General features: G+C 42.2%; 1 protein-coding gene across 2 annotated transcripts in view; it reads left to right on the top strand.

The window, feature by feature from the left end:
• Positions 1-21804, top strand: part of PDK3 (pyruvate dehydrogenase kinase 3) — a 75899-nt gene that overhangs the window by 42988 nt on the left and 11107 nt on the right. Inside the window, exons 6-12 of one of the 2 annotated variants that reach the window (XM_055120051.1) lie at positions 4229-4306; positions 10371-10447; positions 11750-11851; positions 12256-12366; positions 16084-16197; positions 18762-18901; positions 21156-21221. In XM_055120051.1, the coding sequence (XP_054976026.1) occupies positions 4229-4306; positions 10371-10447; positions 11750-11851; positions 12256-12366; positions 16084-16197; positions 18762-18901; positions 21156-21192 (659 nt within the window). In that variant the 3' untranslated portion in view covers positions 21193-21221. The remainder of the gene's footprint in view (positions 1-4228; positions 4307-10370; positions 10448-11749; positions 11852-12255; positions 12367-16083; positions 16198-18761; positions 18902-21155; positions 21222-21804) is intronic. The other variant, XM_004612441.2, reaches the window with a different exon arrangement.

The raw sequence follows: 21804 nt of genomic DNA on the forward strand, positions 1-21804 counted from the left end.
GTCCCCCACCCCCACCCCTGCCCTCTCTCTCTTTTTTTCCGATAGGCACTGCAGTGGCTCCTCAGAATATACTCTAGTGACCCCAAAACACAACGTAGCAAAGTCATCTGCACTCCTATGCTCTTTGCAGCACTATTAACAGTACCTTTTTGAAGTGTTAAGATGGCAAGAGCCCCCACATATGCTAGCTCAAGAAACAGATGAAAAGGCTCTAGTAGGCTCCCTGGCATTCAAGGAGAGGAAACACTTCCAGTTGGAGCTCTAGAAATTGAATGCAGACAGCATGAGGCAAAGGTTGTCTTCTCTGGACCTTCACAACCCAGGTCACTATTTTGGCCCTGTCTTGGACGGGCACACTTGTTTAGGCTTTTTCAACTTTTCCCACTCAGGACCCCTGTCCACCCAAGAAATTTTTATGTGAACCCAGGAATATAGGTATTTAAAATAAATATACACACCATGTATTTGTTGGTAATAAGTCATAGCACTGTAGCACTATCATCTCATTGTTCATCGATTTGCTCGAGGGGGCACCAGTAACGTCTCCATTGTGAGACTCGGTGTTACTGTTTTTGGCATATTGAATACGCCACAGGTAGCTTGCCAGGCTCTGCCATGCGGGCGGGATGCTCTCAGTAGCTTGCTCTCCAAGAGGGAAAGAGGAATTGAACCCGGGTCGGCTGCATGCAAGAAAATGCCTACCCGCTGTGCTACTGCTCCAGTCCATACATGTTTTTTTAAAAAAAACAAACTGCTTCCCACACTCACTTATGTGACCCCCGCCATGGGCGACCCACAATTTAAGAAGCTAGGGTCTAAGTCACAGTCTCAGCGAGTTCTTTGGCTTTTCATCCTGTTTGAGTGTCTCAATCCTAAATTTCCCAACTCAGCCCTCTTTTTTACCTCTGGCCAAAGACTTTAGGATTCTGCTCAGTTGCCCTTGGAATGAATGTTCTGCCTTTTCCTTCCTCTCCAGTCACTGGGTTAAGAAGCCCTGGGTTCCCACCCGAATGAGCGTGGGGAAGAACCGTGACCTGATCAGACTGCTTTGTAACTCAAAGGGTGTCTAAGAAGCAGTATATTATCTGCGACTTGGTCATGCTTCATGGTCACTGCAGTTTACCTTGCTGTAGCTCTGCCTTCTTAAACTTGAGCTTGACTGTGTTCTAGTTGTGCCGTTGAGTTCTTCCCCTGTTTCGTAGGGCCTGGGAGAGCAACGTTGGTTGAAACCTTTTTAAAGGGGCTCTATACTTGGAGGAACTCTTGTGTGTTGGCTTTGTGTGTGCCTAGCGAAGCGTCATTTTCCCATGTCAGAATGTGTGGGTTTAAGCAGAGTGGCCATCCTGTCACTAGGTGGAGATGTAGCATTGTTTGGTGCTTGAAGGGAAGCAGAGTGAATGAGTGAGCCTTGCTTGCTCTTACTAAGGTGCTTTGCAGAGATCTGATGCGGTTTTTCTGTCTTCCAGGGCAAAACTTAGACACTGAATATGATTCTCATTTTTCATTTCTTTTTTTGAGGCTTCACTTCAGTCCTTTAATGTCTGTTCTCATGATGGTCAATTATTTTTCCCCCCTTCTTTCACACAGGCTTTTCTTGGCTCTCTCTGTTTTATCTTGTCCACGTTATTCTAATGTCTTTGCTATCTGTGATTCATTCTAGTGCTTTAATTCTTACAGTTTAAAAAAAAACAATCAGAATTGTCACTCCTAGGTCAGTCATTATGTGAAATTTAAATTGGGTAGCAATTTGATGTAAATGAGCCCAGATTCATAGACGGAAGCATGCCCTAGTCTTACCTTTGTATTATTAGAGGCCGACAGTGTCACTTTTTAACATTTAAATTCTGTGGGGTTTCTCCCTTCTCTCCCTCTTTCTCTTACCTTGGAATCTTAAACAAGTATCTGTTCCGTGCAGGGCTAAGGCATTTGCCTTGCTCACAGCCAGCCCTAGTTCAATCCCCAGCATCACGTTTGGTCCCCTGAGCACAAAGCCAGGAATAAACCTTGAGCACCTCTTAGGTGGTCGTTTCCCCACCCCACCCCGATTGCAAGTATATTCAGGGGCAATTTAAAGTACTTTGGATATATGATCTTGGGACAATATAGAGGAGAACCTTTCAGCAAACTCTTCAAACTGTCTGGCTGCCGCTTCATTTAAATATAAAGCAACTGTGTGATCAGGCAACAGTCTGTTTCTAGGGATAGGCCCAAAAGAAATGAAAGCATGTTTACCCCAAAACTTGAGTGTAGGGGTCAGGGAATTACCATGAGAGGCTGGAACATACGCCTGGCATGAAGAAGCCGTATGTTTGAACACCAGTACTGCTTGCTCTCCCCCTGATATGGCCCTGATGGCCCCCAGCACTGCCGGACCTGAGCATTGAACTATCCAGCCCGCCCAGCCAAGCAACTATTGCCCAGAGGGGCCCTTGAGCACTGCTTGGGCGTGCCCCCTCCAAAGGAAACCCCCGTCAAATGTGGATGTTCATGACATTCGTTATAATAGCCCCAAAGTGGAAACAATCAAAGTGTTTTTCTGATGAATTGGGAAACAACGTGGTGTATTGATGCCATCAAATATCACTCAGTCATAAAAGGAATGAAGCGCTGATGCTATTTGCTGCCGCACGGGTGACTGCTAAAAACACGACGCTAAGTGAAAGAAGCCAGAAATAAAAGATCATGTATTGTGTGATTCCATTTATAGAAAATGTCCAGAAGAGCAAATCTATACAAAGTAGATTTGTGTGATCGCTTCGGGCTGGGTGAGGGAAGAGCCAGCGGTGATTGTGGAATTTCTTTCCTAGGTGATAATGATGCAGCATTGGTTGTGGGTAATGGGTGTGTAGGTCGGCAGGTATACTGAAAGCCAGAGAATTGTATATACATTATACATTTATATGGGGGCGGGAATCTTCTGGCTGTGGGGGGGGGAGTTGGATGGGATGAGATTTCAATCTTAGTAATTCTGATTTCAATTACTTTTTTTGTATTGGGCCATGCTTGACAATCTTCAAGGGTGACTTCTGGCTCCGTGCTCAGGGTTCACTCCTGGTGGTGCTCAGGGGCCTGTGAAACCAGGGGATTGTGCCCTAGTCCTTCACACTCTCTCCTTAGCCAAGTCTGGCTTGTAAAAAGTAAATTATCCAGGGCTGGAGAGATGGTATGGCAGGTAGGGTAGTTGCCTTGCTTGTAGCCAACCCTTCTTTGGCGAACAAACTCAATTTTGTTTGTTTTTCTATTAATTCCCCATACGGTTCCCCGAAACCCACACTGAGCATAGCTGGCGGTGGTCCCCCGACAAAACACCACTAAAAAGTAAATTTTCCAAATTTTAAACTTTATTAAAACACGGAATATTTAACTCCCACCGATACAGGTACATATAAAGTTCTTTGCAAGTTCTTTACAATGCAAATGGGAGACAGAAATCTGGACTCAAAATGTTCAAGAGAAAAAAATACACATGAAATATATAATAGCTTTTGTTTTCTGAACTTGTTGGCTCTCTTTTGGGATGTAACTTCCCAAGTCCTCCCATCCAGCATGGTAACATGACAATTGAATTGAATTTTAATTGTAAATTTTCTATAATGGTCCCCATGTTCTTACTCTGTAGCATCATTTTTCTTTATTTGAAAAGCCAACTCCTGTTTCTCAGACCCTGATCTCTATGAGTGCCAACCTATCCCCTTTCATTTACTTAAAGGGCATTTTCAAGCACTAGTGGTATCTCCAGTAACTTAAATTGTGCGGCTCCTGGAATCCTATCCATTCAGCAAATCATTTTTTCTATCATTAGCACTTATTAAGCTTTGTATTAAAATGTCTTTGTGTTGCAGTATGGTCAGATTATATGATGTTCACAACAACAGTTTTTCAGTGTTAATAGACTCGCATTAAAAATGACTTTTAGGAATATTTGACAGTTAGCGGAATGCATGCTTAGAGCTGGCCATGTCATGATAAGTGCAATACTTTGAAATCATTGTGATGGTTAAAAATGAAAGAAATTTTGGTTCTGTCATAGTAATCCTGTTAAGGTTATTTTTTGTCGTGTGGCGCCATGCCCAGACGCATCCCTCAAATGCTATTCTCGTAATGGTGGTAGTGGGTTAATTTTAAGTATGTTGGACTAGAAATTGTTCCTGTTCATTTTTCCTGTGAACTCTCTTGTTTGCTTGTGACTTGTTGAATACAATAGCTAAACGTTTTTCTTCCTTTGCAGATGCATATGAAACGGCCAAATTACTATGTGAACAGTATTACCTGGTAGCTCCCGAACTGGAGGTCCAAGAATTCAATGGTAAAAGCAAAATGAATTCTCCCTGAAATACAAAGCAGCTGACTCTAACACTGCTTATATCGGAATTGCATTTCAGTGGAGAACCTAAAATTGTGCTTTTTTTCATGTTTTATATCTTTTTGAAACCTTCTCTGTATCTTTCTTCCTACAGGCTGTAGAAAGTTTTCTATTGGCTATATAATCTGTTAGATCTTAATGTTCTTGGAATAGATATAACCAAGATTGAACCAAAAATCCTCAAAGATAAATTTTGTTCTTGAATGCTATCAATAAACACGGAAAAGGGCATAACTCTACTAATCAAAAAAATACAAATTAAAACAGAAATGCCAATTTTTACTTTCAAAATGGAAATGATTTATAACCTTGTTAATGCTTAAAAATGGTGCCCAGAAAAATACCTTTACTAACACTTGTACATTTCTGTCCTAAGTTTATATTGGTATAACCTGTGTCAGGCATGCTAGTAGCATTCTTAATCTTTGACCCAATCAGTTAAATTCATAATGGTCATAGTCTGCGGTTCAGTAAATTCAACTGCAGAAATATGCACAGATGAATGTACAAGATTGATGATTACTGTGTCTCTCTAAGAGATAAATAAGAGAACAACCCATGTCGTTCACAATAGAGGTTTATTGAAATAGATTGTGGTATGCCTGTGAAATAGAGTACTATGAAATAATTCAAAATAACATTTCATGCCTGCCAAACCCTGAGGACTTTTTAAGCACAGGCTATAAGAATTTGTAATAATGCAAGTTCGGTGGAACTTTTTTGAAGATTTATAGGACCTAGATATAAAGCAACTGTCTTGGGATTATAACTAATTTTTTGCATTATACGATTCTATATTTAAAAATTTACAGCTAAAATGTATTGCTAAGTTTTGAGAGAGACGTGCTCCTTATAAAAGCACAAATATGGAAATGTTAGTTTATCAAAAGTTGAAGTTCCCACTTAGCTCTATATAGAGCTTTGTTTTAAGACACATGGGATTGAAACTATATATGTTCCATAACTTGTGTTTTTCCCTTTACGTTAAAGATATTTGCACATGTTAATACCATTTAGTCATTATGCGTAGCTTAGATTACATAATTTAATCATTTCCTCTTGGGTGGATATTCAGGATTTCTAATTTTACCATATTCCATATAATCAGCAATCAAAAGTGTGTGTGTGTGTGTGTGTGTGTGTGTGTGTGTGTGTGTGTGTGTGTGTAGGGTAGGAATATTTGTGAAAATGTGATTATTCCTGTAGAGTGTATGTGTGTTTAGAGCATGAGAAAATTTGCAAGCATGGGGAAGTGTTTCTGTAGGTTAGCTTCTAAGAACAGAATAATGGAGTCTTAGGGAAGGGACCTTAAAATTTAGGACAAATCAACTTCCTCTTAAAGGTACCCAAACTTGAATCTCTCATATAATGAGATAAAAATGTGAGAAGACTACATTGGTAGGATAATGGCACCTGTATTCTCCTAAGCGGTCTAACATCAAAATGCTTTGCCTCATGGGCTGTCCAAGGAAGAGTTGTGTCACGGTTTTGAATGAATCTACTGTTGGAACTCCTGGGCTTGGCTTCAGTTTACCTGAATAGTAGAAGCATCTGGATTTTCTGCTTCTTGCCACTGGTTAAGTGGACCTTGACCTCATGGTCCACATTTGTGTTGGCCCAGCAGGGAACTGCCGTTTGCAGGTAGTAACGCATGGCTCTTTTGCCTGAATGGCAGCCTTGCTCACTCTGAGGGCCAGAGCAGCCAGCCTGCTTTTGCTGATGCCCAGGTGCCAGCTGTCAGCTCTTTCCTTCCCAGAGAGGCTGTCACGCTGGGCAGCGCCCCCCGCCCCGAGAAGAGCTATTTTTGGCATTGTTGCATGTGCCATATTTGAAGCCCCTTTCTTATTATTTAAGGCAAATGAGTACTAAGGAATATTATCAGTTGCCTCTAGTTTTCTGTTACTTTAGTGTATTCATGGTTTATTGTTGTGATTTCTTGAATTCGGAAAGCTCTTTGTGAATGCAGTTAAGAACCACACTTTATTTCTATCTTTTTCTTCCCCTTCTCTGTTGTGATGTTTAGGGTCACAGACCGGGTTGTGGCGCTCACACACACTGGGTCGTGGAGCACCAGGGTCACACACTTGTGTCGGTGCCTGGGATCACATGTGATAAGGGATGTTGCCAGGAATTAAACTCACAGCCTGACACTTGCGAGGCAGGCATCCTGCCACTGAGTCATACCCCTCAGCCACATCCTGAGCCACATATATTTAGATAGCTAAATAGTATTTTCAAATATTCCAGTAGTATTGCATTGTGTCTACGTACATTGTGTCTTTTATCCAGTTATCTGTCAGTGGGCATTTAGGTTGTTTCCAGTTCTAGACTATTGTAAGTAATTCTATAAAAAAAAATGCGTGAAAGGGTCAGAGAGATAGTGCAGCGGGTAGGGCATTTACCTTGCATGTCACTGACCCGGGTTCAATTCCCATCTTCCAATATGGTCCCCTGGGCCTACCAGGAGTGTTCCCAGATCATTGCCAGGTATGGCTCAAAAACCAAAACAAAAAGCAATGAGTACGGATACCACTTTGAACAAGTAGGGTTTGGGTTTGGTTTGTTGAGCCACGTCTGGTAGAGCTCAGGTGTTACTCCTGGTTCTGCACTTGGAGTGCCATGTTGTTCTGGGGATTGAATCCAGACCTCCTGCATACAAATCATGTTTTCTCTCCTGTTGAGCTATCACTTCAACTCCTGAGTCATTTTGTTTTTGGTTTTCTTATTTTTTTTCCTTTTGGGTCACACCCGGCGATGCACAGGGGTTACTCCTGGCTCTGCACTCAGGAATTACCCCCTGGCGGTGCTTAGGGGACCATATGGAATGCTGGGAATCGAACCTGGGTCGGCCACTTGCAAGGCAAACGCCCTACCCACTGTGCTATTGCTCCAGCCCCTCCTGAGTGGTTTTTGTATTTATCAGGTAAATACCCAAAATTAAGATAACTGGATCCTATGGATTTTCTTTGCATTCGTTATAGCTGCATCAGTCTTACTTTCCTACCAGTATGTCCCAGGGTTCCCTTCTCTCCAGCTCCTCTACTGACATTGTTTTTTGTCTTATTGTTGGCATTCTCATGGGTGTGAGGTGATCACTCATTGTCATTCTAACTTACATTTATATATAATGAAGAACATCTTTTCATCTCCTATTGTCCATTGGTCTATTATCTTTGGAGAGATAGATGACTGTTAAGATCCTCTGCCCATTTTTTCAATTGGGGTGTTTTTTATCATTGAGTTTTAGGAATTCTTTGTGTTATTTTTGGATATTAACCCTGTATCGGATGTATGGTGTACAAATATCCTCTCCCATTTAGCAGGATGTCCTTTTATTTTGGTGCAGGTTTCTTTCATGGTATAGAAATATTTTAGCTTGATGTAGTCCCATTTGTTTATTTTTGCTTCTGTCTTACCACTGGAATTGAGTTCCAGAACACATACTAAGGCTGATGTCCAGTAGCAAGTGGCCCATTTTCTTCTGTGTAAATGCTTTGGACCTTACCTTTACATTTTTAATTCATTTTGAGTCCTTTTTTTGTTTTGTGGCCACACCTGGCAATGCTCAGGGAACTAGCCCTGGCTCTGCACTCAGTAATCACTCCTGGCAGTGCTCGGGAACTATATGGGGTGCCAGAGATTGAATCCAGATTTGCTGTGTGCAAGGCACGAGCCCTACCCACCGTAATATCTCTCCAGCCCCTTGGTCCCTTTTTTTGTGTATGGTTTTAGATATTGGTTTAGTTTCATTCTTTTGCATATAGCTGTTGAGTATTTCCAACACCTTGCAAGGTTAGTGGGCATTTGCATCTTGTACCTGATCTTACAGGAAACACTTGCAGTTTTTCCATTGGGAGTATATGATGTTGGCTGTGGGTTTGTCACATGTGATCTTCATTATTTTGAGGTATGTTCCTTTTATACACAATTTTTGAGGGCTATTAGCATAAAAGGATGCTGGATCTGGTGAAAGGCCATTTCTGTGTGTGTCAATATGATTGGATTTTTTTTTGTCAATGTGATGTGTCTTTGATGGCTAATGCTTTGCCTTTGTTGCCCCATCCTTGCACACGAGTGCACTTGACCACTTGTCTGCTTCTTTTTTCTTCCTTTTGGATTTAGGACCACATCTAATGAATGATTCTCAGGACTTACTCCTGGCTCTGCACTCAGGAATTACTCCCGGTGGTGCTCAGGGAGCCATATGGGGTGCTGGGAATCGAACCCGGGTTGACCACATGCAAGGCCAGCGCCCTACCCGTTGTACTCTCTCGGCCCCCTCTCACTTGCTTCTTGCTCTTAGTGCATGTGCCACCACATACCAGCTCTGCTGTTTGTGATCCCTGGTGCCAGGTGTGTGCAAGCACCATAGCATCAGGGTTTCATCCCAGTGAGCACCCCAGCTAAAATCTGTGAATACCGTGGCCAAGAGGGCAGCTTCTGGTCTCTGGCAAGCACCGCAACTAACAACTGACGGAGTGCAGCCCCTTTGAGCATCACAGCTAAAGAAGTGAATTGCTTAACCAGGCCTGTATGTCCCCCGCAACCCGACCTCACCTTTGCACTGCTACAGGAGAGATGCAGGGGGCCCATGAACTTATGAGCACAGTGCAGAAAAGTTCATTTGAGTTCTTGAAGACTGTGAATTTTATCAAGCAAAAGGCAAAAGCAGATGAGTAATAAGTGACTGCCTCTGGTTGGGGACTCTGGGTGTAGGATAGGACAGAGTGGAGGGATTTTTCATAAACAGGTTAATCATTCATAAATGTTAATTATCATTTTAACAACTTCATCAGCAGCTTCAGGATATAGAATCAAGGGCTCTTAATTTGGGAGTCTGAGTTCAGTGCCTCTTCTGGTTATGGTGGGCAAGTCACATAGCCTCTGCAAAGACTGTGTCCTGACCTTTAACCATGCCACCCACCCCACGAGCCCTACAACATTTTCACCAGGACACAGTTGCATACTCTGTGTGCAAACGCTTTGTAAACTGCTTAGAGCCAAACATTTGTTCACTCTATTTTGTAGTACTGTTAATTATGTACTTCATTAGAGGAAGTTGTTAGGTTGAAATTATAACATAGATAATTGTGCTTAAGAAAGTTCCGTCTCGTTTTAGGTTTGTTTTGGGGGGCTATACCCAGCGATGCTCAGGGCTGACTCCTGACTCTGTACTCGGGAGTCACGCCCAGCAGTGCTTGGGGTACCGTAGGGGATGCTGGGGATAGAACTCAGGTTGGTCATGTAAAAGGCAAGTGCCCTACCTGCTGTACTGTTGTTCCGGTGCTGTAGTTTAGTCGGTTTGTGATTGTGACTAAGTGATTATAGTTAAGAGGAACAAGGACTAAAATTTCCAACACCTCTTCAATAGTCCTTGCTGTTCTTAATACTTGGATTGGACTCACTGAGTCGGGTTTTCTTGGAAGATTTCCTGGTGGAAGGAAGGGTCTGGAGGCCTCTGTGGGTGGTGATGGTAGCTGTTGGTGGAAGAAAGTTCTCCAACCTTTACATTCTCCTAACTATTGTGTCTTTGTTGCAATTGAACAGACTAGAACATTGCTGTTTAATTCTTTCCACCAAGAAGAGGTCTCCCCTTTCCACCCCCATATCTCACATTTTCCTGAACGACCACTTGGACCTGTGGTGAGAAGCCGGTGCCTCCCATTTTGATGAACACCTGGCAATACACGCATGACCTTACATAATGCTCAGAGCTTACGGCATGATGGATGGTTTTCTAATTTTGCTTAACAGCATTTCAAAAAAATTGAGTACGATTTGTCTGAAGTCACGTCAGGTTAAGGTGAGCAGAGAAGGAGGTCTGCACACCACCCCAGGTTTGCCAGGCTTCGAAGCCTAGGCTGGTGCTCAGCCAAGCCTGCAGAGATGGAAGCTCCATCCGCATTTGTCAGTCCTTTATGTACTCAGAAAATAGGATGCAAACAGATTCTGGACTCTTCTTTGAATCTGTGTCCTTAGTCATTCATGGCTTTGTCTCTGTTTTCAGCCAAAGCTCCAGACAAGCCTATTCAGGTAGTATACGTGCCCTCACATCTGTTTCACATGCTGTTTGAGTTGTTCAAGGTAAGTGGAATTTAAAAACATGGAAAGAAGTCTTCATTTTAAATTACTTTGATTCAGGGCATAATGGATTCATTAGATTAGCATAAGAAAAAGGTTTTGCATAACGATTTTAAAAATTCTATTTCTGATATCCTGTGGGTTTTATAATTTGTACACTGTGAGATGAAAAATTGCTGTGTACAGTATAGTTTTCGGGAATATTAGTACATATTGATTTTGAAGCTTAATTGTACTTTAGTGATTTTATGTAGAATCCATACTGTGTTTTCTTTGGTTAGGCGATTAGAGATGCTTTTCACTTTCCAAGCTGGCAAAGGCTTTGCTGGTGGTAGCCAGATCAAAATGGAAACATGTTTATGCATATTTATGCTTCTGAGCATTACCCATGTTGATGCATTAGCGTTTGTTCTGGTCCTGAGAGATGGTGCAGCCCTCTTACGTATTTGAGTCAGTTTAGAAGATCTCGCATGCCAGAGGAGAAAGATATAAGAAGGGCTGGACCAGAAAGGACCCATCCACCCCACCTCACCCCCAAAATAAAGACTAGACTTTCGACAGCCTAAGCTGTTGTTTTTGCTAAGCAGTGGTTAATGGCATTTACAGTTGCAGTGATACAGGCACAAGGCATTAGAGCTACAATTTCCTTTCTCCCAGCGTGTCAGACCTTAAATTGAACACCTGAAAAATCAGTTATGCTGCTTTGCTTCCCCAAATTATAATGTTACGGATGTAACACTTTAAGGTTAAGATGGGCATTCAATTGTGAACTTTGAGCAGCTGTGGCTTTTTCAGAATTTCTTTTTAACTCACATTTGGTTTTTTTTTTTCACTCAAATGATTAATTTTTGTGGGAAGCATGAATCCTCTCAGGCTTTCTGCCTGCTTTAGAGGAAAGGCACTCAGTAAATGCAGACTGATAAATAGGAATTAAAGCGCATTCCATGAGCCGCTGCAGCCTCATTACGTGCACTCTTTTGGTTACGAGTGGAATCATTTAAATATCCTTAAGCAAAAAAAAAGAGGAAGAAAAGAAAAACAGAGAAAGGAAAAATATTTAGTATGGTGGTGGGTGGAGCTAAAACTAGGTGAAAAGCAAAATAAAACAGGAAAATTTCCCTGATCTAAGTCTACTTTTAACTAAGTTCTTTCAAGGGGGAGGAATGCCATATAAGTGCAATTGATATTTGCCCCACAAAAGAATCTCTGTGTATAAGTAATCTTGTGATAGTTTCTTTTTTAAAAAAAAATTAAAATTGTGGGTTATGAGCCGACAGTGTGCTGAGAAATAGCTTGTTATTTCAGAACTCCATGAGAGCGACCGTGGAACTGCACGAAGATAGAAAAGAGGGTTACCCGGCCGTGAAAACCCTTGTTACTCTGGGAAAAGAAGACTTGTCCATCAAGGTAACTCCCTTCTTTGCATGTACCCTGCAATTACTAGGGAATTTCAGAGTGTCTAGGCATGGCGGAATCATAGGGAGGAGAAGACTGACATTGAGCGTCTCATTTGCACGAACGGAACTAGATCCTTGACTTAAGTTACTGCATTTCAACCCGAACCCCATTTTTCTAGGCAGCTGCACAAAGATCTCATAGCCAAGCCTGCCCGGTTCCGCTGCACAGCTGTGTATCCTTTGTTTGACACTGTTCACCAATGAACCACGTTTCATCGGCGGGGGGCCCAAAGCCCCCTGTATTTTAGAGTAATCTGTTCTGTTCTTTCTTTAATGCCCGACTTTGCCTGCCGCCTCTCGAGTGACTTCTGCTGCTGCTGCTTTTGAAACAAGAAATTGTTTTGTGCATTTCAGATCTGTGACCTAGGCGGTGGGGTCCCACTCCGAAAAATCGATCGTCTCTTTAACTACATGTACTCCACTGCCCCGAGACCCAGTCTGGAACCGACGAGAGCTGCCCCTCTGGTAAGCAGCTTTAACTGCCGCATCCGGAGAGATGGTCCAAGCGAAGGGGCAGAACTGGCCCTTCCCCCACCGGGTCATGGCAGTAGCCTTGCATTCTTAGAGGAGAAATTTGACACTGCTGGGTTGACCCCTCGGGGTTTAGCTCCTACTCTGTTCCGCAGCTAAGACTCCAAGCTGAGTGCCTCACTCCCTTGGACAGAGGAAAAGCATTTCCCTGTGGCTAAAACCACTGCTCCCCTTGGAGGGAATGGAAGTTTAATAACGGGTCAGCAAAGGCACAGCACTGCAGCTCTGGTGGTGCCAGCCTCCAGGCCCTTTGGCACTGCTGCCGTACAGTCCAAATCCCCCCAGGCCCTTGGACTTCCCCATCAAATGTGTTTATATAATTAAAATGCTAAATTTTGAACACATTCCGCTTGGGGTTTTCAAATGACACAAGCAGGAAACATAAAGGTGTGCATGCATTTCCCAGAGCCCTTTTTAAGTCTCACTCTGGAAATAACCTTCGGCCCTATTAAGGCAGTGAGCAAAACCTCTGGTTACCATGGCAGCATTTAGATCCTGGTAGGGCCACACTTTCTTCCCCCGCTGAGTGTTTCTAATTGACAAACAACAATTGAACCCTTTGTCATTAAACACAGCAACGTATCTATCAGTCTGCAGAATGGTGCAGGGCGTACATTAAGTTCCATTTTAAAATCCTACCTGACTGATAAGCATGTAAGATTATATTTTATTTGCGTGAATAAAATCCTCCCCTTTGCATCGTTTATTCAAGACAGAGTTTGTTAACTCAGCATGTTGAACCTAGTGAGGAAGTCATTTACAGAGGATTTAAGGAAAATTCTTGAAATATCAGTTTTGAAAGCCTTTGCCTTTACCAGGCTTTGGTACCTACTTCAGCGTCAGAAGGAAGGGGGGAAAACCCAAATACACACTGAGTACATCTAGAAGCTTCCCTTCATGTTCTCAAGGGTTGTGGATGGTCCCTTCCAAGTCAGCATCTTGAGGGCAGCAGTTACGTTGATGTTTGTGTTTGGGGAAATGAAGCAGTTGACATCAGACCTTAACATTCAGCATCTGTCCTTCCACTTTAGAGCTACTTGGCAGTGCAGCTGGCGCCTGCTGGGTGTGCCGTCTCTCCCCGGTATCACCTGGGCTTACCTCTTGAAGGAATGTGCCCACTAGCTCAACTTCTTCCCACTCCAGGCACCTCACTGTGTCACAGCTCTGTGCCCTGGCACATGATTTCTTTTTTCCAGAAAGGTTCATTTAGCCCCCCTTGTCCTGGGTCGCACACCCCAAGGAAGGTTTGCCCTGTACTTTTGCAAATCTGTTGTGTCCTCTGCCCTTCCCACGCGCCCTGGGCTTGCCTGTCTCCTCGGGGCAGGTTGCCTTGGGCTCAGGCATTGCTGGCTGTTCCTTGGTAGACCTGAGGTCAGGTTCAGGTCCTTGAGGGAATGGTGGAGTTCCATTTCCTGAGCTGCTTCCTGGAGTAAGCTGGTGGTTTGGTTGTGTTGACCTGTCGCCGTTGTGGCTCTCTGGTCTCCACTGCTGGCCTTACTGCCCATTAACAGCAGGGGGCGCTCTGTTGTATTCAGCACTGAATTATACCCTCCACGAAGGCAGCGTAGAAGGGAGTGATGTTAGAAAAGGAGACTAATACCCAAGAATAGTAGTATATAATACCAGGAGGTTGGCTCCATAGCTTGTAAGCTGGCCTCACACGCTGGGGGAAAAAGTCATCCCAGATAGAGAGGGGAACACCAAGTAATATGTGATTGGAGATCCTGCGCGGGAAGGGAGATGCGTGCCCAAAGTAGACTAGAAACTGAACAGGATGACCACTGAATACCCCTATTTCAAACCACAACACCCAAAAGGAAAGAGATATCACATTGGAATGCCCCGACACAGAGGCGGGGTGGGGTGGGGGGGGATGGGACTGGAGGGGTGGGAGGGATACTGGGTTCATTGGTGGCGGAGAATGGACACTGGTGGAGGGATGGGCTCTTAAACATTGCATGAGGGAAAAACAAGCATGAGAATGTGTGAATCTGTAACTGTACCCTCACTGTGACTCACTAATTAAAAAATAAATAAATTTTAAAAAAAGGAAAGAAAATATTAGGCTTAATAAATATGAATCACTTGAAAAAAAAAAGAAAAGGGCCATGATCCATGTAGCATTGTCGTCCTGTTGTTGATCGATTTGCTCGAGTGGTCACCAGCAACATCTCCATTGTGAGACTTGTTACTGTTTTTGGCATATCGAATACACCACGGGTAGCTTGCCAGGCTCTGCCATGTGGGCGGGATACTCTCAGTAGCTTACCAGGCTCTCTGAGAGGGACAGAGGAATTGAACCCGGGTCGCTGCATGCAAGGCAACACATTACCTGCTGTGCTATCGCTCCATGTAGCTTGGTAAAAATTCTACTCCGTAGAAACCATAACAGAAGCATCTATTTATTTACTTGTGCTGTGTCTTACACCCTGTGCCAAGACATTGCACTTCATAATATCACTTAATCCTTAAGTCTGTAAACCCTGAGATGAGGTTTTCTTACATTTTCAGGTGTGAAAACAATCTCCTGGGGTTGAGTAAACCACTTAGATTGGCACAGATCCTGGGTTTTATCTTGGGTCTCTCTGAGTTGAGCCTGAAACCCATGGGACCTGCAGTCCACGAGTGCCTTACCCACTTCTTCAGCCTACTCAGTGGGTTTCAGCAGAGGGGCTGAAGCCTGCAGTGCAGTCTTGTCCTTACAGCAAACAGTCTGTGAACCTGTTACTCTTATTCTTCTTGTCAGTATCTGAGACTTCATTTTCCCAAAACCTGTTACTGACTGCCAGGCTTCTAGTGCCTAAAGATATAGAAGAAGGGTATTGGAATTTTCTTCTTCCTTTTTTTCCCTTCGGGCAGGGGGTTGGGGACACATTTAACTGTGCTCCGGACTTGTTCAGGGATTGCTTCTAAATGCACTTGGGATGCCATATGCAGTGCTGGGATTCGATTTGGGGTTGGCTGCATGCAACAAGGCAAGTGCATTAATCTCTGTACGCTCTCTCCAACCCTGGACTTGCCTTCAGAATATGTAAACTACAGTATAGCAAAACATGGGAGCATTCTCAGCACCTTAGGAAGTAAACGGTAAGGAAATTGTTTTCTCTCCAGTGTATTAACTTTGCTCCTGATAGATTTGAACTCCTGTGCGACTCTATTTAATTTTCACTTTAGAGAGCAAAGAAATCTGATAATGGAATTTTGGAATGGTACGTCTTTGATTTTGGATTTGCTTTTAAAATCCTGAAGGAGAACAAAGAGCTAGGATAGAGGATAATGCACTTGACTTGCATGTGGGCAAACCCAGTTCAATTGCCAACACCACATATGGTCAGTCCCCCAAATACACTGGAGTTGTGGCCCCCACCAGATGCTAAAAGTTTCCACTGAAATGCAAAAAGTAAAGCAGTAGTCCCGAGTTGGGGCATTTCATTTTCCAAACATAGAAGAAACCTTCTTGCTGGAAACCTTCTTGCAGAGTGAAAATAATCTGCCCTAGATGAACATATACATGATTGTAAATGTTGAGTCACTAGTTTATTTGATGTACATCTGAGTCCAGAAATTTCTTTTGACCTTTTCAAGTGTTCCTCATACCAATGTCTTAGCATTTGTCTCCATCTCACTACGTTCCTTTTCTTTTCTTTATAGGCTGGATTTGGTTATGGTCTACCAATTTCTCGACTGTATGCTAGATATTTCCAGGGAGATTTAAAACTCTATTCTATGGAAGGAGTAGGCACTGATGCTGTCATATATTTAAAGGTATGTCGTTTATTTCTATTACTTGAATTCATGTTTACATGTTAAAGCTATAAGTGCTAATAACTAATGGAGACTAGCACAATATCATTTCTTCTTCTTCTGAAGATTCACTTCAGTTTTGTTTGTTGGCTTTGGTTTTCTGGCCATACCCAGTGGTGCTCATGGGTTACTCCTGGCACTGCACTCAGAAATTACTCTTGGTGGGGCTGGAGCTATAGCACATCGGGTAGGATGTTTACCTTGCATGCGGCCGACCCCGGTTCGATTCCCAGCATCCCTCATGGTCCCCCCCCAGCACCACCAGGAGTAATTCCTGAGTGCACGAGCCAGAAGTAACCCCTGTGCATCGCTGGGTGTGACCCAAAAAAGAAAAAAATAAAACCATACAAACAAATTACTCTTGGTGGTGCTTGGCAGACCATATGAGATGCTGGGGCTTGAACCTGGGTCGTCTGTAGGCCCTACCCACTGTACTGTCACTCCAGCCCCTCACTTCTGTTTTATATGAAAACTTTTATACTCCACCTCTGATTTTGGCTCTCCATATAAAACAAAATATGAAACATAAAGATGTGAAAATTAAAAATACTGATTTTTAAGAAATTCATATCCATCGGAAGGGTCCATCTAGAAGGAAATAGTTTCTCATTAATGGAAGCTCCTTCAGTCTTTTCTTTTAAAAAGTGTTGGTTTTTCCCAAAGTCCTAAGAATTCACTATTATTCAATGTTTATTATAATAACAAAGTTCTCTGTAAGAGATATTTTCACTCATTAGTGGTAGTTATGTTAGACTTTTCATTCTAAACTGTAGAACGTTTGAAGTATTTTTTGAATGTTGTTTAGGCACATAGTACAAAATTTTAAATCTATGACAGGGGCCGAAGAGATAGTACACTGGCAAGGGTACTTGCCCTGCATGTAACTGATCTGGGTTTGATCCCTGGCACTCCATATTAAACCCCACGCCCAGCTAGGAGTGACCCCTGAGCACAGAGCCAGGAGTAAGTACCGAGCACTTACGGGTGTGGTCAAAAACCAAATAACTACATTAAAAGGGGAAAAGTGAAGTCTGCCTCTCACCCCTGACCCTAAGCCGCTTGCTTCTCTTCCTCCAAGGAAACCATAGATAACCAGTCCCATATAGATCTTTCTGAAGCTCACTCTGCATTCATACCTACAGATAGAGTGGTGGTGGATCCAGTTTTTTCCCACATACATTATTATTTCACTGTCATCCCATTGCTCATCGATTTGTTTGAGCGGGCACCAGTAACATCTCTCATTGAGAGACTTATTGTTACTGTTTTTGGCATATCCAATACGCACGGGTAGCTTTCCAGGCTCTGCCACACGGGCTCGATACTCTCGGTAACTTGTCGGGCTCTCTGAGAGGGGCGGAGGAATCGAACTCGGGTTGGCCGCGTGAAAGGCGAATGCCCAACCGCTGTGCTATCGCTCCAGCCCTATTATTTCACACACTGAAAAAAATTAATTGTTTATAATATGTCTTGGATGCTGGCTGTTGGGTCAGGGGAATGAGACCCAGCATTGTTACTGGTTTTGGCATATGAATACACCACGGGGAGTTTGCAAAGCTCTCCCATTTGGGCAGGAAACTCGAGGTAGCCTGCTGGTTCTCCCAGAGGGAGAAGTAGCTATAAGATGTTGCACGGCCGCTAAGCAGGTGCTTCCCCTGACCCTGAAAGAGTGATGCCCCAATGCAGCATCATTGGGACGGACGAGTAGAGAGAGGCTTCTAAAATCTCAGGGCTAGGACCAATGGAGACATTACTGAGACTGCTCGAGAAATTCGACGATCAGTGGGATGACGATGATGATGATGATGATGTCTTGGATATCTTTGTGTATCAGTTCAGATAGAATATAGAGTGGATTCATTCTATTTAATGGTTGTTACGATATGCTAATGTATGTTATAGCATAATGCAAGCAGTTATTTGGCATGTTTATCTTAGATGCCAATGAATCCAAAGTGTGATATGTGCACATCTGATGTGATTTTTGATATCACTTTATGAGCTTATGCTTTTAAGTTTAGTATCTACAAAGCTTTGCTTCCTTCTGGACCCATGGGGAGAGCAGTTGCTTACTTAACAATAGTGTGTGCTTTAAGGCCATGCAACCAAAATAGTTGGATATCTCCAAGTGGTAATTTTTTCTGGTCATGTGTGTTTCAGTACTCATTTTTTTATGGGGGCACATACTCAGTGATACTCAGAGGCTATTTCTGTGTCTGTACTCAGGGTTTAGTTCCACCACTGCTTGAAGGACCATACACATGGGGCTCCTGCATACTAAGTATGCGCCTCAACCCTCTGAACTCTTCCCAGCTCTAATAATGATTTTGAATGAGTGAATTTGTTCCTTGAAAAACTGTAATTTTATCCTAGTTTAAATAAAATGCTAAAGTGTCATTTTAACACAGTTCAAAAAATAGATCTTATAAAGTTGCTGACATTTTAAATAGCACAATTTGGGTTAGTATTTCACATGGGAAAATGACACTTTGGACATTTGGTATCTATTTTTGTTTTTCCATTAGGCTCTTTCAAGTGAGTCATTTGAACGACTTCCGGTTTTCAACAAGTCTGCCTGGCGTCATTACAAGACCACGCCAGAGGCCGATGATTGGAGCAATCCCAGCAGCGAGCCCAGGGATGCCTCCAAATACAAGGCGAAACAGTAATTTATCAGTTTGTTTTCTATTACAAAGTACCTGCTTTTTCCTCGAACGTGCCATTCAGATGATTGAGAATTTTCAGCTAGATCTTTGTGATTTTATCCCTGGAAAAGCAAAGTGACCCCTAAAGAAAAACTAGAACAGCCTGTTTAACCCCCCCGATCAGAAGGACTAGCTGGGATTGGCTATCTGAGTGGCCTTTCAAGTGTAGGAGTCCTTATACTGTGAAGGTTTTTGCTAGTTGTGAGCAAGGTGTTTCCAACCATGATGTTTATTGATAAATTAAACTTGCAGTTGGTCATAGAAATTAATGTAAGGCAGTGTAGAGAAATTCCAGAAGATAAAATTACAAAAATAATATAGTTCAAATGATCAGCCAAAGTAAACAAAATATGGTTTATCCACACAACAGAACACTTATCCAAGTTCTGGCATGTACAGCATTCTTTCCATCATTAAGCTGAGTGAAATAAATCAGATGCCCAAGGTCAAATATTGTATGATTTCACCTAGAGATGCCAAATTCATAGAGGCAAAAAAGTAGAATGAGTGGTTTCCAAGGACTGGGAGGGGCAGGGAGATAAGAATTGTTTAAAGATGACAGAACTTCAGGTGAGGAAGATGAAAAAGTTCGGAGACAGAGACCAATGGTAGTTGTACAGTACAGGCTGTTCTCCCACCCCTCAAATGCACCTCTCCAAAGAACCAGTTTTTAAGCATATTAGTAGGAAGGTCAATTGGATATAGACATACATCTTTTTCTAGTGACGAAAAGAAAATGATCAATCATGAAATACTACTTGTCATTATTTTATAGTCTTAATATAAAGAGCTCATCTTCAGTTTGGGCCTCCTGCCACCCCGGGCCCAGAAGTTGCGGTTCTGCTAGGGTTCTGTTCATCTAAAGCAGCCTGTTGCTAATAGCATTGAACCAAATCGGCACATGTAATAAAGCATGAAAAGAGAAACCACTGTATTCTCACAACCTCAAAGATGGCCACTGCAACCTATATGCGTATGTTCTCCCAGACAGCTCACTCTTCGTATACATACAGGAGAGTGAAATGTCTCATGAGATCATACCGCCCACGGCGTTTTGAAACCGTTGGGTTCATTTAACGGTCTCCACCTTTCCATGTCAATACATTTTCATCTCCAAAAAAACTCCCTTGACTAGCCAGGACTAAGTAACACATCTGAGTTTACCGCACATTGTTTTAAATCTAGAACATGTTGTTGTGGTTGTTGTTGTTGTTGATGATGATAAGAATGTACCAGTTGCCCTGCGAAAGTGCTGCCTCTTCCAGGGAGAGAGCACAAAGACTGAGCACATGCTTTGCCTGAGGGAAGCTTGGGTTTGATCCCAGCTGGAAGTGACTACCAGAGAGCCAGGAGTAGCCCCCAGGCACTGCCAGATGTGGCCCTGAAACCCACAATTAAAAAAAAATCCCACGTTGATTTGTTTGGTTTATGTTTCGAAATGTCACTATGCTGCTTTCCCATTCTATGATTTCCTCTGAATAGAGGTTCATTTGAATGCCCCAATAGAGCATTTGCTTACTTATTAATTATTAATAAATGCTATTACAGAACTATACTCTGAGGCCCATGAAATCTGGTTAATCATGCATTCATGTTATTAATATTGGCCTCAATTCAGATGGTAGCTGTCTCTATGGTATAATTTTTCCATTTTCAGTTAGGAAGTAATTTGTGAGGTGTTGTGTTGTAACATACAACTACTATTTACTAATGCTACTAATAGAAACGTATGTGTAGTAAACTGTTATGCAGTGATATAACTCCTTTGACATTATTAGCTGCCATTGTCCTGCAAAGTTCTTCCTCATCAACTAATGAGTTTTATGTACCTTTCTGAAGTACAATTACATTTGCCAAAGGAGAATAAGCATATCTTTCCTTCCCTTTAATTACCAAGTTTCCAGGTTAGAAGATGGGTTAAAAGCCACCCTAAGTGGTAACACCTGAGTTTTTTCCTTCTTGAGTATTAGTATGGGTAATATAATTTTGTTGCTTTTACATATATTTCAGTCAGTATTTGTTTATGTGTGTCTGTGTTGTATTAAAAGGACTGATAAATGGAACTTTATATTTCTGTATATATTAGTTCCTTATACTGTTATTCAGTGTCATTTCATTATAACACTGATGAGAAAAAAAGAATCCTAGTCCACAATTTTAAAAAGAAGATGTTATTTGTGACTCTGGTTTCATTATCCGTTGTTTTGCTTAAAGTTGCAGTTTTCAAGAACCAGTGGATGAAGTTAAGTGATGACTTACAGTATGTAAAAGTGCATAATCGTAAGTTTATAGCTTGATGAATTTTTACATCTCTATTTTCAGCACCTGAAACTGCCCCTTTCCAGCCGAACTCTTTTCCCTCCCCCTCTACTACATATCCATTATTCTGACTATTCCACCTATTTCTTCTTGAACTCATAACAAAAGGAATATACAGTGTGTACTCTTTTTGTGTTTGACATTTTATGAGGTCCAGCTATTTTACTGAATGAGGCAATTATACTTTTGATGTTTAAGGTGTCCCACCTTTGGCTAGTGCAATCTGTATCAAGCTAGATCCTCAGTGTTACTTTGATGAAACTTGATTACTCTGAATATTTCCTTGCATGCTTAAATTATAAATATTTCTTTGCACCTTGAAAGCCTCTTATTAACATGATATCACAGTAAGGCATTTATCTGCAAATACAAATTTGATCTAGTTTTTAATTGTAGTAGTAATTGTAGAAGTACTGATCTGTTCTGATGAATAATATAAAGAATATCTATTATCCTGGTTTTACCTTCCTATAGAAGATTGTAATGGACCTCTGTACAATGTTAGCTGCTCATTTATTTCTAAGGATAAGATTTAGGGCCTGGA

The sequence above is a fragment of the Sorex araneus genome, chromosome X (genome assembly GCF_027595985.1).
Source record: "Sorex araneus isolate mSorAra2 chromosome X, mSorAra2.pri, whole genome shotgun sequence".
NCBI lineage: Eukaryota > Metazoa > Chordata > Mammalia > Eulipotyphla > Soricidae > Sorex > Sorex araneus.